Here is a 13879-nt window from a genome sequence, read left to right on the forward strand (position 1 = left end):
TGATCTGATAAAAAAAAAAAAAACAAGGTTGATTTTTTTTTAAGACATCATTTCAAAAGGGTTTTTTTGACACATGCTGTGGTACAACTTGGATGATGAGCCTAACTGTGCATGTATTTTATTAAATGGCCACCTCAAAGGTTTATGCTTCTATCTTTTTTTTTTTTCACCCACCCAAAGTCACTCCATAATAGATTCTAATCTCATAGGATTTCATATTTGGACTGGATCATAGTTGGCCAATGAACCTTTGTCCAAATACTTTTGATCCACTGGGAATGGAGTTACGCATCTCTGTTGGGTACACGTTTTTTGTGTACCCCCGAAACCTTTTGTCATACCATGAGTATCCCATCACTAATACATGTTGATGAACATTTAATTCTGACGCATGGTCTTCTCTTTAAATGCAAATGAAACATAGTTGCCTTGAAAATAGTGTAAATAAAAAAAAAATATCTGCCCCGCCCTCTCCCCCACAAAAAAAAAAAAAAAAAAAAAACGGAGCTCCTTTTACTCTCCTAAAAGGAGACGTCAACCCGAAATGTTCTTTACAATATGTTCTATGCACCTCCACTAGTCTAAACACGGCATTCTGATTAATATCATATTTGTATAATATTAGTTAAGCAGCAAAATCCATCTGTTTTTAGCCATCTCAGGCGGCGGACATTTTGTCACTTGCTGTCAACTGAAAAGGACATCATAGTTGCTCAGGGTTCAGGTAACGACCTATCATGGCTCAGCTTCAGAAAACAGCTGAGTCGGATTCATATACTTCCTGGTGGAACTGTCCAGCCCGGAAACCTTTTTTGTGAGTGAACACGAGCATGACGCAAACTACCAGGGTAAATACGGAAGTTCACGAATTTGTTCCTGCGGTGTGAAAGGGGCTAATAACAGCCAATCAGTGTCCACTTCAGGGTGTGACATTCATTGTTTTTTACACCCCCAACAACTCAAGCACAAGTCCCACGCATCAAAATGGATCTCATCATCATACAGAAACAGTAAAATCAGCGATTAAAAAATAGATTAATGCAATTAAAAAAAAATAGCTTTAACTCTAATTAATTGACTGCCAATGAATGCACTCATTCCACTTTTATTTTCTTTCTCATCAGTCATCTGAGTTTGAACAAGACACTTGCGTTGACACACGGTTGTTGAGATTGAAGTGCATCTGTGCCGCAGGTTATTAATCATGGAAATAAATTATTAAATGCTTCCGTGTACCCCTACCCTGGTTGGGAAGCCGACCCTGTTCTATATCATAAAGAGAAAGACAAAAAGCTCACAACAATATGAGGTAAACGTGTGTAAAATAATTTAATAAATAAAACATCCAGGGTGAATGTAAACATTCGACATATCATGATATAAAACAAAAGCTGGTTTGCCTCCACTATGAAACATGCACGTGAAATTAACATGACCTTCACAGAGCCTCATACAAGTGCATTATACTAAGGCATACAGTAAATATGGTGCATCTCAATAATACAGCTGTAACTTTTCAAAAAACAAAAGATAAAGTGGCACTAATGGAGAGCTGGCTGGCATGCACACTCCCAAAGTTTCTGACCCACGTCACATAGTAGAAAGCGCACTTTCACCTAAATATGTATGACTACTTAATCTCTCCTCAGAGGAGAGGCATTTGCCTTAATCTTCAATAATTGAATTTGACTTAAGGGTCTTTTATCACTGCAAATTACTGCATGAGTTTTCAGTTGACGTGTCTTCACAAATGTGTCAAAACTACCAAAGCATACAGACGCAGTTTATAGTTCATGTATTTTCACATCTTCTACTAGAAATATTGGGCTGAAGGAAGTTCTATGAACGGTTCTTTGTCAGGGACAGAGTCATTGTAGAGCAACTTGATATAAAAGGATATACGGCTAAACCAAAATGTCCCCCCCCCCCCCCCCATTTGTATTTGTTGCAATGGTACTGCTTAGCTGGAAATGACACAAAGTGGCAAAAGATAAGACATTATTATTGAACAATCGCAATTTCTAAAATTTGTAATATCCCTGACCGTTTCACCTTTGAAAACGTAGTCAATTTTAGTATACCCAGTTTTTTAATTTTTTTTTAATATCTGCATACATTTTTGTAATCATTGTTGTCGCCCTGAACACCACACATTGGAACTATCCTCCCAATTTTCAAGACTTCTTATAGACAGTCCAGTTTTACCTCAAAAGCTGTATTCTGGTATTAGCATCTCAGAGAGTTGAGGCTGGAGACTGATTTAAACATATTTGTCACGGACCTAGAAAATAAGAAAAAAAAAAGTCGCAATAAAATTTGCTATGACACAGATTTTAAATACGAACTACCGGAAGTTCACTTGTCTATATTCTAGGTCCCTTCTAAAATCCTCCTGTGGACAAGTGTTGAGAATTAGCATTTGTGCTAAAACACTGAATTAAATTACATTGTAATTACATATTATGTAACTATGAATAAATAAAATCTCACATGAGAATTGCGAGAAAACAAGGCCATTCAAAAAGATCCTGGTTGACAAGCATTATTGAGAGAATTTGGTCCAACCTTGTATTCAGACATGGTATGAACGATTTGGAATATGTATCTTTTCTCTGTCGAATTGTACAAAATAAAGGGATGAACAAAAATCTATTAAAGCCACGCATAACAGTCGTTTCCCTTTTTTGTGTGTCACTTCTAGTAAGACACCCATCCAACAAATTCAAATTAAATACACCTCAGAATTTGGCTGAAGTAAGAATCATTTTGGGGTTAACGGTATACCCTGTCAAAAATATTCAATTTGCATTTGGTATTATATAGCAATTGTATGAATTCAAAACTTCCTTTTCATTTGATTGATGTTGCTTCTATGTATATAACAAAGCAGCATGAAATGTTCAAGACAAAGAATAACGGTGAGTATTGTTGTACAATCACTCTGTTGCAGAAAAAGAACGACTGTTGCCAGTTTATAGCTGCGTCACATTTAAACCTGTGTCAGCTATACAGTGTACTCAGATCATCTTTTAAATAAGGATCATCAGTTAATTCGACGAGAGACTTCTTCACTTGACGCTGCCATGTCTTCATTGCAGAGGGGACTCGACGGCCGCCTCTGCTTTTGCAGACCTTTTCCTGTGAGCGGACGATACCAGATAAGTGTTAGCGCTCTATCAGGAAGGCTGCTTCTCAGAATGTGAGATTATATCCTGATCAGCACAAATGTACAAATTCACTGTATCAACTAGGGCTAAACAAATAACCAGATTCAAAAGCGACATCGCAATGTAGTAGAATGCAACGGACACCTGGTGTACATCTCTCGTTAAACACGATTCGGCTCAATACATGGGGTGTGGTGGTTTTATAACAAAAAAAAACCCCACTTCATTTCTGTCGGTTTAGACATGTATTTTTTATACATTTATATACAGTAGTGTCTAGATAAGTTCAGTGCTTAAGTGCAGTCCAGATTTACATATTCATGAAACATGAAATGTTGACGTGATAAAGAGATTTGTTTGCATTATTGTTGTAATCTAATGATTTAAACACTTATTTTTACGCAAGTCAAAGTTAACAACTAAATGGAGTGCATAAACTGTCTCTCATTAAATCATGGCTCATTTAACTTAATTTTAGCATAAGCCGAACTATAAAAACCAAAACATAACATGTAAAATAAAACTGATATTGTTTTAATGTAATACAGATTTATTGCTTGTATTTGTTAAAAAAAAAAAAAAAAACCACATTGGAAGAGGGCCTTGAAAAAAAAATGCATGTTAAATCGCAATCACAATTTGTTATTGTAGGAAAATAAAAACTAAATTTTATTTTTTTAACATACATGTTTAGTCCTAGTCTCAACTCAATGAATACAAAACCTTATCTACTTGCAGGATTAGACAAAATATTTGTGGTATCAAGTTTAATTTGCTATGAAAAATTAGTAGCCATCCATCTTCTACCACACATTTTATTCAATGCGAGCTGTAGTTTAACCCCCATTGACTGATTACATCAATGACTGGCAACCGACCTGCCTTCAAGGAAGTCAGGCAAGTGAACTGCAACACGATGACTGCCTCAATTGCTAGGCATTAATAACACCCCGCAAGAGTGTAAAGAGCATTGCAGAGATTTAGCATTCAGCTTTTGAGCAGCAAACCCAATTTGAAAATGTGCCTTCTAATCCAATTCGAGCAGCATGGGTTCAGCTCGCGACACAAAGGCACAAAAAGTGACTCAGGGATGTTGATGCACTAAACTCTAAAGACAAATTAATACTTACAAGGACAGCATATAACGGTGCCTTGAAATGAGTTTAATTCATTCTGTGACAATGTGCACATTCTTAAATGACTCTCAAATCACCTAAACCCATTGAAATGCTATTCATCCCTTTCCAAAAATGGAAAAAAAAAAAAAGCTATAAAGTGTATGCATTTATGCAAATACACATTTCAAGCACGCACACACAATGTTCATCCTTGGGGTAAATTGACAAAAAGCTTTGCATCAACATCTTAAGAAGACACCTGAGAACTGTTTTAAATGTAAAGAACAATGTAAAATACAGTGCATACAAAAAGGTGTACACACCCATGCTCAAATGCCAGGTTTTTGTGACTAAAAATAAAAAGTAATCATTTAAAACCTTTACCCACCATTAATGACATTTGCAATCCAATTGAAAAAAGGAAAAAAAAAACATTTGAGAAGGCAAGTAAAAGCGTGCACACCCACTTGTAACTTAAACTGTGGTTGTGTTCAGGATTAACCAATCACATTCAAGCTCATGTTAAATTGAGGTAGCAATCGCCTGCCACCATTTAAAGTGCCTCTGATTAACCCCAAATAAAGTTGTAGTCGCCTTTAAGTGTAATCTCTGTGACGTGATTACCTGCGACCAGTCTTGGGCCGGCCGCTCTTGCTACTTTTAGAGGTTTTGGGCCTCTCCAGTTTCATCAGTGACTGTTGCATGCTCTCCTCTGTGTAAGCCAAATACACATATGACAGGTCCACCTCAAAAGGCTGCAGGATGAAAGAGAGCCAAGCATAGCGTTGAGAAGAAAAGCCACGGATCTGAACATTTGTCAACCACACTCGAACAAGTAGTGACGAAAAGACTCACGTCTTTTTCTTTTTTGCCTGGAGCAGGTGTCTGTTTTCTCATATTGTTGCCAGTGAAGGCCACACATTTCTGACACGAGAAAGAAACAAATTACTGACAATGCGTATCTTCACACCCACTACCCATCAGGATTCGCTTCCACAAATGAAAACCCGGAGAGTCTAAGCTTCATATTAATGTGAACCAAAACATTACCAGCTGCCATTCTCCAATGTCTTCATTCCAGTGCACATAGTTCTCAATCATCTCCTACAAAGAGAAAAAAATGTCAAAGTTACACATACATAGTTATAGCTGAGATAGATTTTCACCACTGGAGTGGATTTACAATAGTGTAGGCATTTCACAGAGAGTGAAAGTGAAGTGTTCTTTACACTCACAGCAAGTAAAGAAAAAAGTGTTAGCAGTGCATTTTCTAGCTCGCTCGATAGAGAGCAGCTATGACATCAACGTACATTATTCCATTTAGTTTTAGCCTCTGGCTTTGTTTATACTTCTAACACAAAAAAGTACTGAGAAACAACTTGCAAGCTTAACTGACAACGCAAAGAGCATGTGTGCTGTGAGCATGTGATATACAGGCAGTGCTCATTTTACGAGTGAGGTCCATTCGTACACTGGCGATGTAACCTGAATTTCGTCATATGTCGATTTCACCGTTAGGGTCGAAATTTAAATCAAAATGCTTGGTAAAAAAAAAAAAATACATTAAAATAAAAACGTCATGTCATAATTTGAGGACTGCCTGTAGTCACATTATCATTGTCTCTCAATGACGAAAGTGCAGAAATGTCAAACAACAAGCTTCCAGCTTGTATAAACTAATGTAAGTGCAGACCTGGTATTCTTGAGGAATAAAGTTGTCTATGATCAGCATTTGGAGTCGCAGCTCCCGGCTCAGCTGGCGAATGTTCTCCAGGAGGCCCTCAATCTCTCGGTGATGCTCTTGTTGCAGATCTGCCAACTAAAGTACAAAACTCAAGAATGAAGTATGAAGAAGACGACAAGGCCTCAATGTGAACTGTCAAAGAGCATATCTCTATAAATTCCAGCATTTGTTAACACCGCAATTCTACTGATCCTCACAAAACATTGAGGGCAATGTGGCATCAAATAAGGAAGATTTGTGAAACTGACTGCACTCAAATTGCACTTTTCTGCCACCTACAGGACAAGTGTTCAACGGTCGACCTCGATGAAGGTCGACGCTATCCTTTAGCAGATGCTTTTCTTCAAAATCTAATTAACCTTATGATGAATATTCACCCCCGCCAGAGTCACTTACCTCTGATTTGGCAGCCATCAGCATGGTCCACACTTTTTTCAGTTTCTTGGTCTTCCCTTGGGCCTCCTCCTGAAGGCTTGTGTACTTCTCCTCAATGTCCAATCGCTCTTGCTGTTTTTAGACATGTATGCAAGCAGATACTACATAGATAAGGATAACATTTGTATGGGTACAGTGTACAGCAGGTAGGAAGAGAATGACAACGTATTTTACTATACAGTAAACCCCCTGCTATATCGCGGCTCAGTTTTTGCCATCCCGCTATATCGCAGATTTTTTCCTAAGCATTATTACAGTTGTTGCTATATCTTTTTGTGTTAACCATTGCTCTTGCACTTTCTCTTATGTGTTTATATGATTTTCAAATCTGGCTTAAAGACCTTTATGAAAAAATAAATACAAAAACTTCAATGCCTCAATCTAAATAAAAACATGGCAAGGGTGTATTTCTTTAATCGCGCATTTCACTTATTCACTTAAATTACACTGGGGAAAACAATTTTTGTTAAATCTGACAGCCGTTTCAACAAATTTGTGCATGTGGAATCTAAAACTGATCTCAATCATGTCAGGTTTTTGAGCAATAGGATCCCCATTATGAACGTAAATAAAACACTAGGATGGAATTGTTAAAAGCTTTGGGAAAAAAAAAAAAAGCATTAAAAAGGGAGAACTTAAACAATATGTCCATGGTTACAAGGTTAAGAGAAAAGCCAGGACTAATCCTCGTAATTCCTACTATGCTAGTAACTTTCTGGTCTCAGATATTTGTAGTACTAACATATTGGGAGCTACACACACCTCTCACCGCAGCTGTAAATGACTCCAAACGTAATCAGCTCTTCTTACTACAGATAATCAGTGCAATTTTGCTGATCTGAAGGGTAAGCTGTGAAGAAAAAAAACTGACTGCAATATTGGAATCAGCAGGCCAATTTTTGTTTAAACCAGAATACAAAAAAATATTTCGAAATTGTCCCCAGAGATATGACTTCACAGCTGAATGTTAAAAATATCAGCTCATCAATTCAAAAGAAAAAAAAAAATCATTAGAGCTTATTTCCCATGCTACACGTTTACCTCCTTCTCCTCCAGTTCCTTACGAAGGCGCTCTGCCCTCCGCCGGCGTTCTTCCAACTCGCTGTTTGACTCCTCCAGAAGCTTCTCCTGCTCCTCAGCCTTTGCCAGGAGGTCGACACCCCCCACGATTACCTTCTTCTCCAAGGCTGACAATTTCTCACGCAGAAGATGATGCTCCTGCCTATGGGTGATAAAAATGACAGGCTGACGTGATGTCGCACAACTAAATCAGACTAGAAACATAGGCTCCAACCGTAAGGTAACCTCAAACATTACAAGTATGTCTTGCAACGTGAAAGACACAAAAAGGTACAAACAAAACGTTTACGTGCATTAGTTGTGGCATCCTGCTTGAGTAAAATTCATTTAAAGTATGTAAAGAAGTGTTGTTATTCTTCCGGTGTCCTCACTGAGCTTTGAGAAGATCCTTCTCCCTCTTCTCCAGTTCTGCTTTTGCCTTGTTCCTCTCCTCCTCCTCCATGTCCAGCTTTGCCTCCAGAGCCTTTCGCTCCTCTTCAATCTTGGCCTGCATCTCCACCATCTTTTCGGGTGAAACCTTCTTCTTCCCTGAAATAACAATAAGGTTAACGTTAATGGGATAGTGCAATATCCAACATTTGAAATAGACAGCTACGGATGGAATTCAATCTTGGGTAGAAATATCAACAGTGGCTTATGAACAATACTTGAAAATAACCCCACAAACATACGCCTTCTACAAAAAGCTAAACATTTGCTACAGGACAGGGGGATCATGAATATAATCACACCGACCTCTTTCTCCTTGAAGGAAGAGGAGTTGTAAAGAAAGAAAATGGCAGAATAGGAAAAATAACATGATCGTTAGACACAAATACCACGACAGCAAAGACAAAGAAAATATGAACATGTAACACACGTTAATGAATAAAACATGAAGATGAAGGCCTGAAAGAGTTGAAGAATAAAGCCTAGCCATGAGCTGAATGTGGGCATTTAAAAATAGTCTAACATTTTTAACACATGTAATTACAAGCAGTAATAGGAGGATGAGGTGTATCGTACGCAAAATGCCACAAGTATCCTTTATAATACTCATTTCAACTATCATCTTTTGCCAAATAAATAACGAAGAACACATCTGGAGTTGTAGTGTAGAAGAAAAAATTCATTTGAAGAAAAACTACTGGCGTGTCAAAATGTCATCTTAAGGCATAAAGAAAACATTTCACAACGCTAAATGTCCCTGCTTGATGACAAAATGGATTCAATTTCCAGTAATTGCTACCTCTTCGTCTCCTGCGCCCTTGTCCAGTGTCCCCTCCTTCTTCGTCCCCTTCATCCAGCTCGTCTGACCCGCTGCCCTCCGAGCCAGAGATCTCTTCACCTAGGATGATCAAGGCATTATGGAAAAATATTATAACTTTACATGCTGAAGACTACAGCATAAGAGTGACCCTAATTATGTGCTAAGCTCAAGCAGGTGAAAAAAAAAAAAAAAAGGCTTATTACCTTCCTCAAGTTTCTTCTTCAGATCTTCAATTTCCTTCTGAAATTTGCGCAGTAGAGCATCCTTGGGATCCTCATTGATTCTGGCTTTGTTCTTGATGTTTTTGGCTCTGTTAGCATAGCGCAGGGTACTGATGGTCTCATCGTAGTTGTAGTCAGCGGGACCAATGTTTGCACACTGGTTGGCGACAAGCAAGAATGTCAGCATGCTGAAGCCTCACCAGTGCTTGGAAAGTGACAATTTTGAACTTACCATCAAAGTCTTCGAGTTCCCTCCGAGCGAATCCTGCAGCAGGCGGGTAAGTTTGGAGTTCCTGTAGGGCACATGGGTGCTCTTGCCATCCACTAGGGCGGAGATGACGTTACCCAAAGTGGAGAGCGACAGATTGATCTTTGTTGCTTCCTTCAGGCGCTGGCCTGTGGCCCCCGTTTTACCCTGCCTTTCTGAGCCCTGTGAAGGGGTTGGAGAGATGAAATAAATAGTAAGGCACGGGCCATGTCCTCCACATCATCACAATTTATTTTTAAATTTTGGGCATGGATGGTGAAGGCTAAAAATAACTTGTGTTCTAAGAGTTTTCTTTTCTACGATATTCTAAATAACTCTTCTTTACTCTTTTTGAGCTACACACATTTTCCTGCTTTGACAGTCTAGTAAATGCATTTTTACAAGCACTTAAACCAGTATTATAAATATATGTATATATATATATATATATATATAAAAATTAATATATAATGTAGATGTTTTACATACTGCGAGATCAACCAGATGAAGTTTTCCCATGCGCACATGCTGATTTCCATCCACACCCTTCTCGCTGCACTCAATGGTGATGGTGAAGATGGCATGTGATCTGGAGCTGTGCTCATTCATATTTGTTGCACCAACAGAGCCTATTGAGAGGGAAATACAAAAAAAAAAACAGGTAGTTCAGTCAAAACAATGATGAAGCAGCTACGCACAAAACAACTATTGTATGTGAATTAAGAGGCTACCCAGTGTTGGACAAAGTACACGCTTGTTATTAAAGCCGCTTTCCAGTCAGTTTGAGTTCTTTGTTATTCACAACGTGGTTTTGCCACATCACTTGAGAATCTTTGCCAACAGATTACCAATAATGTTGGAATATGTGGTTGTTAAGGCTCTTCTTACGGTTTTTGTTGCCCAAAGTCATGATCCTGTCCATGTCGTCAGCATTGTTCGCCACATACCCAGAAAGATCTTTGATATACACGCCAACATCTGGTCTTTCTTTAACCTATTATGGAAAAAAAGTACACTTTATGATGCGCAAGAATTATTCATTCCCTCTAATGCTTTTTGCCAGTTATCACAGATCTAATAATGACGCAGTGGCTTTGGCTGTTTTGTTTCACTGATTAATCACTGAATTAAAATGATCTTTGGTGATGAATTTGATACCTCCAGTCTCTGCGTCTGGTCCTTGGCCAACAAATCACGCACTTCTTCATTATAGATCTCCAGGTATGATACATGAACCAGAAACCTGTAGAAGTGTATGACATCAGCTAAGACTGTGTCATCAAAACATTTGACTTGTGCCATTATCATTTCAAATTCTACAAGCATCAGAATGTTCAGATGCAAGTTTAAAAAAAAAAGGTTGTATAAAATCCTACTTCCAAAAATGGCATAAATGTTTAGGCTGTAACCTTTACATTTTATATTGTATACATAATGTAAAGTTAAAATAAAAGAGACAATATTGATAATGTGGAAAATAAATGCCTTGAGTTAGTAATGTTTATGTACCTGGTGTCCCCCTCTGCTTTGGCAATGTGACCAAATATATGGGCAAAGGAATTGGGGATTATCCCTCGGAGCTCTGGCACTGCTCGTACACCTTCCATGGTGAAGGTCTTCCCGGTTCCTGTTTGTCCATAGGCAAAGATGGTACCTGAAATGGACAGAATTATAAAACCCCACTGAAATCTGAGATGGGTTGCAAAATACGATAAATAATCATCATTGATCTTGAAGTCTATGACCAAGTCTGAATGATGTATATGAAATGGGTTTCGCACTCAATGAAGCAGGATCTCTTTGTGGGAAGTGAGATTGCTCTCATGTAAAATATGCACCTTGGGTCAATGAAGATGGGGAAACACCGCCTTATGATTCATGAGAGGGCCAATGTATATATTGTATCAAAATCAAAACCGAATCACTGTGCAAGTATACCTATTTAAATGCATTAATTATGTTTGTGCATTTTCTGCACTGTCAATTTGAAATAATGTCCTCTTCTTGTATAATACATTGATGGAAATGTAGATGGAATGTTTTTGTCACGATTTGGATGGAGGGATTGATGCTTTTTTTATGCGGTTTTGATTTGTAGTTGTATCATGTTTTGTGTTGCTTTTCATGTCGTTTGTCTCGTTTGGGTTTTGTGTGGGGTTTTTCTCGTTTATCCTCATCAGCCCAATCCCTCGTGTCTTCCTATCAGCTCCCTCAGCCACTTGCGTCCTGTCCAGGTGTTCCGCATTGTCTCCTGAGTTTGTATTTAGTTCTGTGCTTCCTTTCAGTCTTTGTCGGATCATTGCTTCTGTTGACGTTCCTCTTTGAGAGTTTGCTACTTTTTGTCTAGTTTTTTTTTTTGTATTTTTTATTCCACACGCCTTGTTTGCCTTTTTGTTTTATTTTTTGGAAAAAGCATTTTGTCTTCCTGCACTTGGGTCCACACTTTTGCCACTGACAAAATCCGCAACCCGGTGACAGATAAAAAAAAAAAAAAAGATTAAATTAAAAATCAGATTCAGCAATAGAAAAAAAATTGACAGATTTATTCACTGCCATTGATAAGTATATTTGTCAATTACATTTTTTCATGGGGTATGAGAGAGGGAGTGTGTGTGATGCTCCTGCACCACTAAATTTCAAACTTGGGAACAACTTAACTGATGAACAGCCACGAGTAGATGACATTGATGCCCTATTTTAGATATGACAGCACAGTTTGTGAGTCCAATGGGAGAAACTGCTGCATTTTGTCCAACATACCTTTTTTCTATTGCTGATTATAAAAGAACAAAAAAAGGGCAGAATCAAGCTTTTTTTTTCCTGGTGGAACGGGAGAGATTCTTTCATTTGGTAGTTTGGTGTATATATAAATCATTGACAACAATTTCATGTGGGTCTCGCAAATACTAAAAGCCTCTAAAATGCCTGGCAGCGAATGAGTTTTAATTCATTACTAAAGTAATGAGCCGCTATAAAATTGACAAATCCATGTGATCGGTATCGGTCCACCTCACTCATGGGTGATTGGTACCGGCTGCATAACACCCTATTAGCAATGGTCACATTATACTATTACCATTGTACCCTGCCAGCACCGAGTCAACGATGGGCCGGGCAGTGAGGTTGTAGACATCAAGCTGTTTGCTTTCTGGTCCAAACACCGTGTCAAATGTGAAGGTTTTGGGGGGCTCCTGCTGGGTCTCCAGCTTGTTGACTGTGATGGTGCCGCGGATCTCGTCCACGGCGACGGCCTGCTTGTGGCACATCGAAGTCTCTTTCTGGTTGAGTGGACGACATCGCACCACCACCTTGACGTTATCGCTCACCTCCGGCTTTTCAAGTTTATTGCTCTGCAAGACATCAGGGTCGGTCATTGCGCGACATGTAACCACAGTAAAAACCCTACAGCGAAAAACTGACAGGGATGGCATTTAATCAGAACCCAATAATAAGACTCACGAGTAGGTTGGTTAATTAGCAGTAGTTTGTCAGTCGCGGCGCTTGGTTGCTAAGGATGACGAGACGCAAACATTACAGATAACATTGCGGGGGTAAAAAGTATTTCTAGTAACTATACGCACTCGTCAAAACATACAAAGCAACAACGCGTAAAGTGCACATATCCCCAGTACTCCGGTTACGGCGAATGAGCTAACAAGCTAACCGGTTAGCATCACATCATTGGAATCGGAGGGAGGAACCCTTGGCGAACAAAACACAGAATACAAACGGGCGGAGCGACTTACCGGCATAGTATAACAGCAGAGATGTAGTTAAAGTATGCAGCGACTGGTATTCGTATGGTTGTGTTCGTCGGACATCAGACTAGTTATTTAAACAATTTAAACGCAGTCGTAGAATCCATAACAGTCACGTTCGTAGCTTGCCTGACTGTCTGCGCAATGCGCATGCGTCACATGCAGTGAGGAGACGTAAATGGAAATTCCTCCCAGCTGGCAACATATGTTGATGTTTATAATGTCATTTAACTCAAAAAGTCGTTCTAAACCTACAAGCAATTCCATTTAAATTTGGTTTCAAATTGTATACGGTGTGCTTTGTATCGTTGAGTCAACGTTTGCAAGTAAAAAGACGAACCTTCACCTGCTTTATCATTCCCAATGTGAACTGTCTGAATCCAGGATTTTAAGCATCAAAGATCAAAAGAACATGCTTTAGTACTTTCAAGCAGTTTCAGTCTCCTTGGTTTTACACGTGAATAGCTCAAAGGATGACAACAAGCCTTGGTGCGTTTTCGCTACTATGACCACGGCAACGCACAGAAATTCAGTCAGTCAGTCAGTCAGTCAGTCAGTCAGAACATCACATGTCAAGTGCATCTTTAATCACATAATCTACAAATTTCAACTTCACTTCTTGTTTTTTAATTTATGATGCAAATGTCTGCTGACATTAACTATCTACTCTGATCCAAATTGATAAGTCTGGTGCAAAAGTTTCACAATAAACCACAAACAGATGCAGAGACCACACAACAGTTGGAATGTTCTGTAGAAGCAATTTGGTAAACTTATGTCATATTTATTGAAGTGGCTATATAGAATGTGTTACCTGTGAATGAATGTGCAATATTCAACATCAAGCCTTATTTTGTAGG

General features: G+C 38.7%; 1 protein-coding gene across 1 annotated transcript; it reads right to left on the bottom strand.

Moving 5' to 3' along the window:
* Positions 1-1305: 1305 nt before the first annotated feature.
* On the bottom strand, positions 1306-13201 carry kif3a (kinesin family member 3A). Its single transcript, XM_086057002.1, has 17 exons — positions 13008-13201; positions 12338-12611; positions 10771-10915; positions 10420-10504; positions 10150-10255; positions 9751-9890; positions 9247-9444; positions 8997-9171; positions 8773-8871; positions 7916-8072; positions 7506-7686; positions 6426-6536; positions 5979-6104; positions 5336-5389; positions 5141-5209; positions 4910-5040; positions 1306-3138 (listed from the first exon to the last, which is right to left on the bottom strand). Exons 1-17 carry the CDS (start codon positions 13011-13013, stop codon positions 3090-3092), a joined length of 2106 nt encoding a protein of 701 aa, XP_085913128.1. The 5' UTR covers positions 13014-13201; the 3' UTR covers positions 1306-3089.
* Between the last annotated feature and the right edge of the window lie 678 nt (positions 13202-13879).

The sequence above is a fragment of the Filicampus tigris genome, chromosome 2, assembly GCF_054856515.1.
Source record: "Filicampus tigris isolate MCC_2025a chromosome 2, RoL_Ftig_1.0, whole genome shotgun sequence".
Lineage (NCBI taxonomy): Eukaryota > Metazoa > Chordata > Actinopteri > Syngnathiformes > Syngnathidae > Filicampus > Filicampus tigris.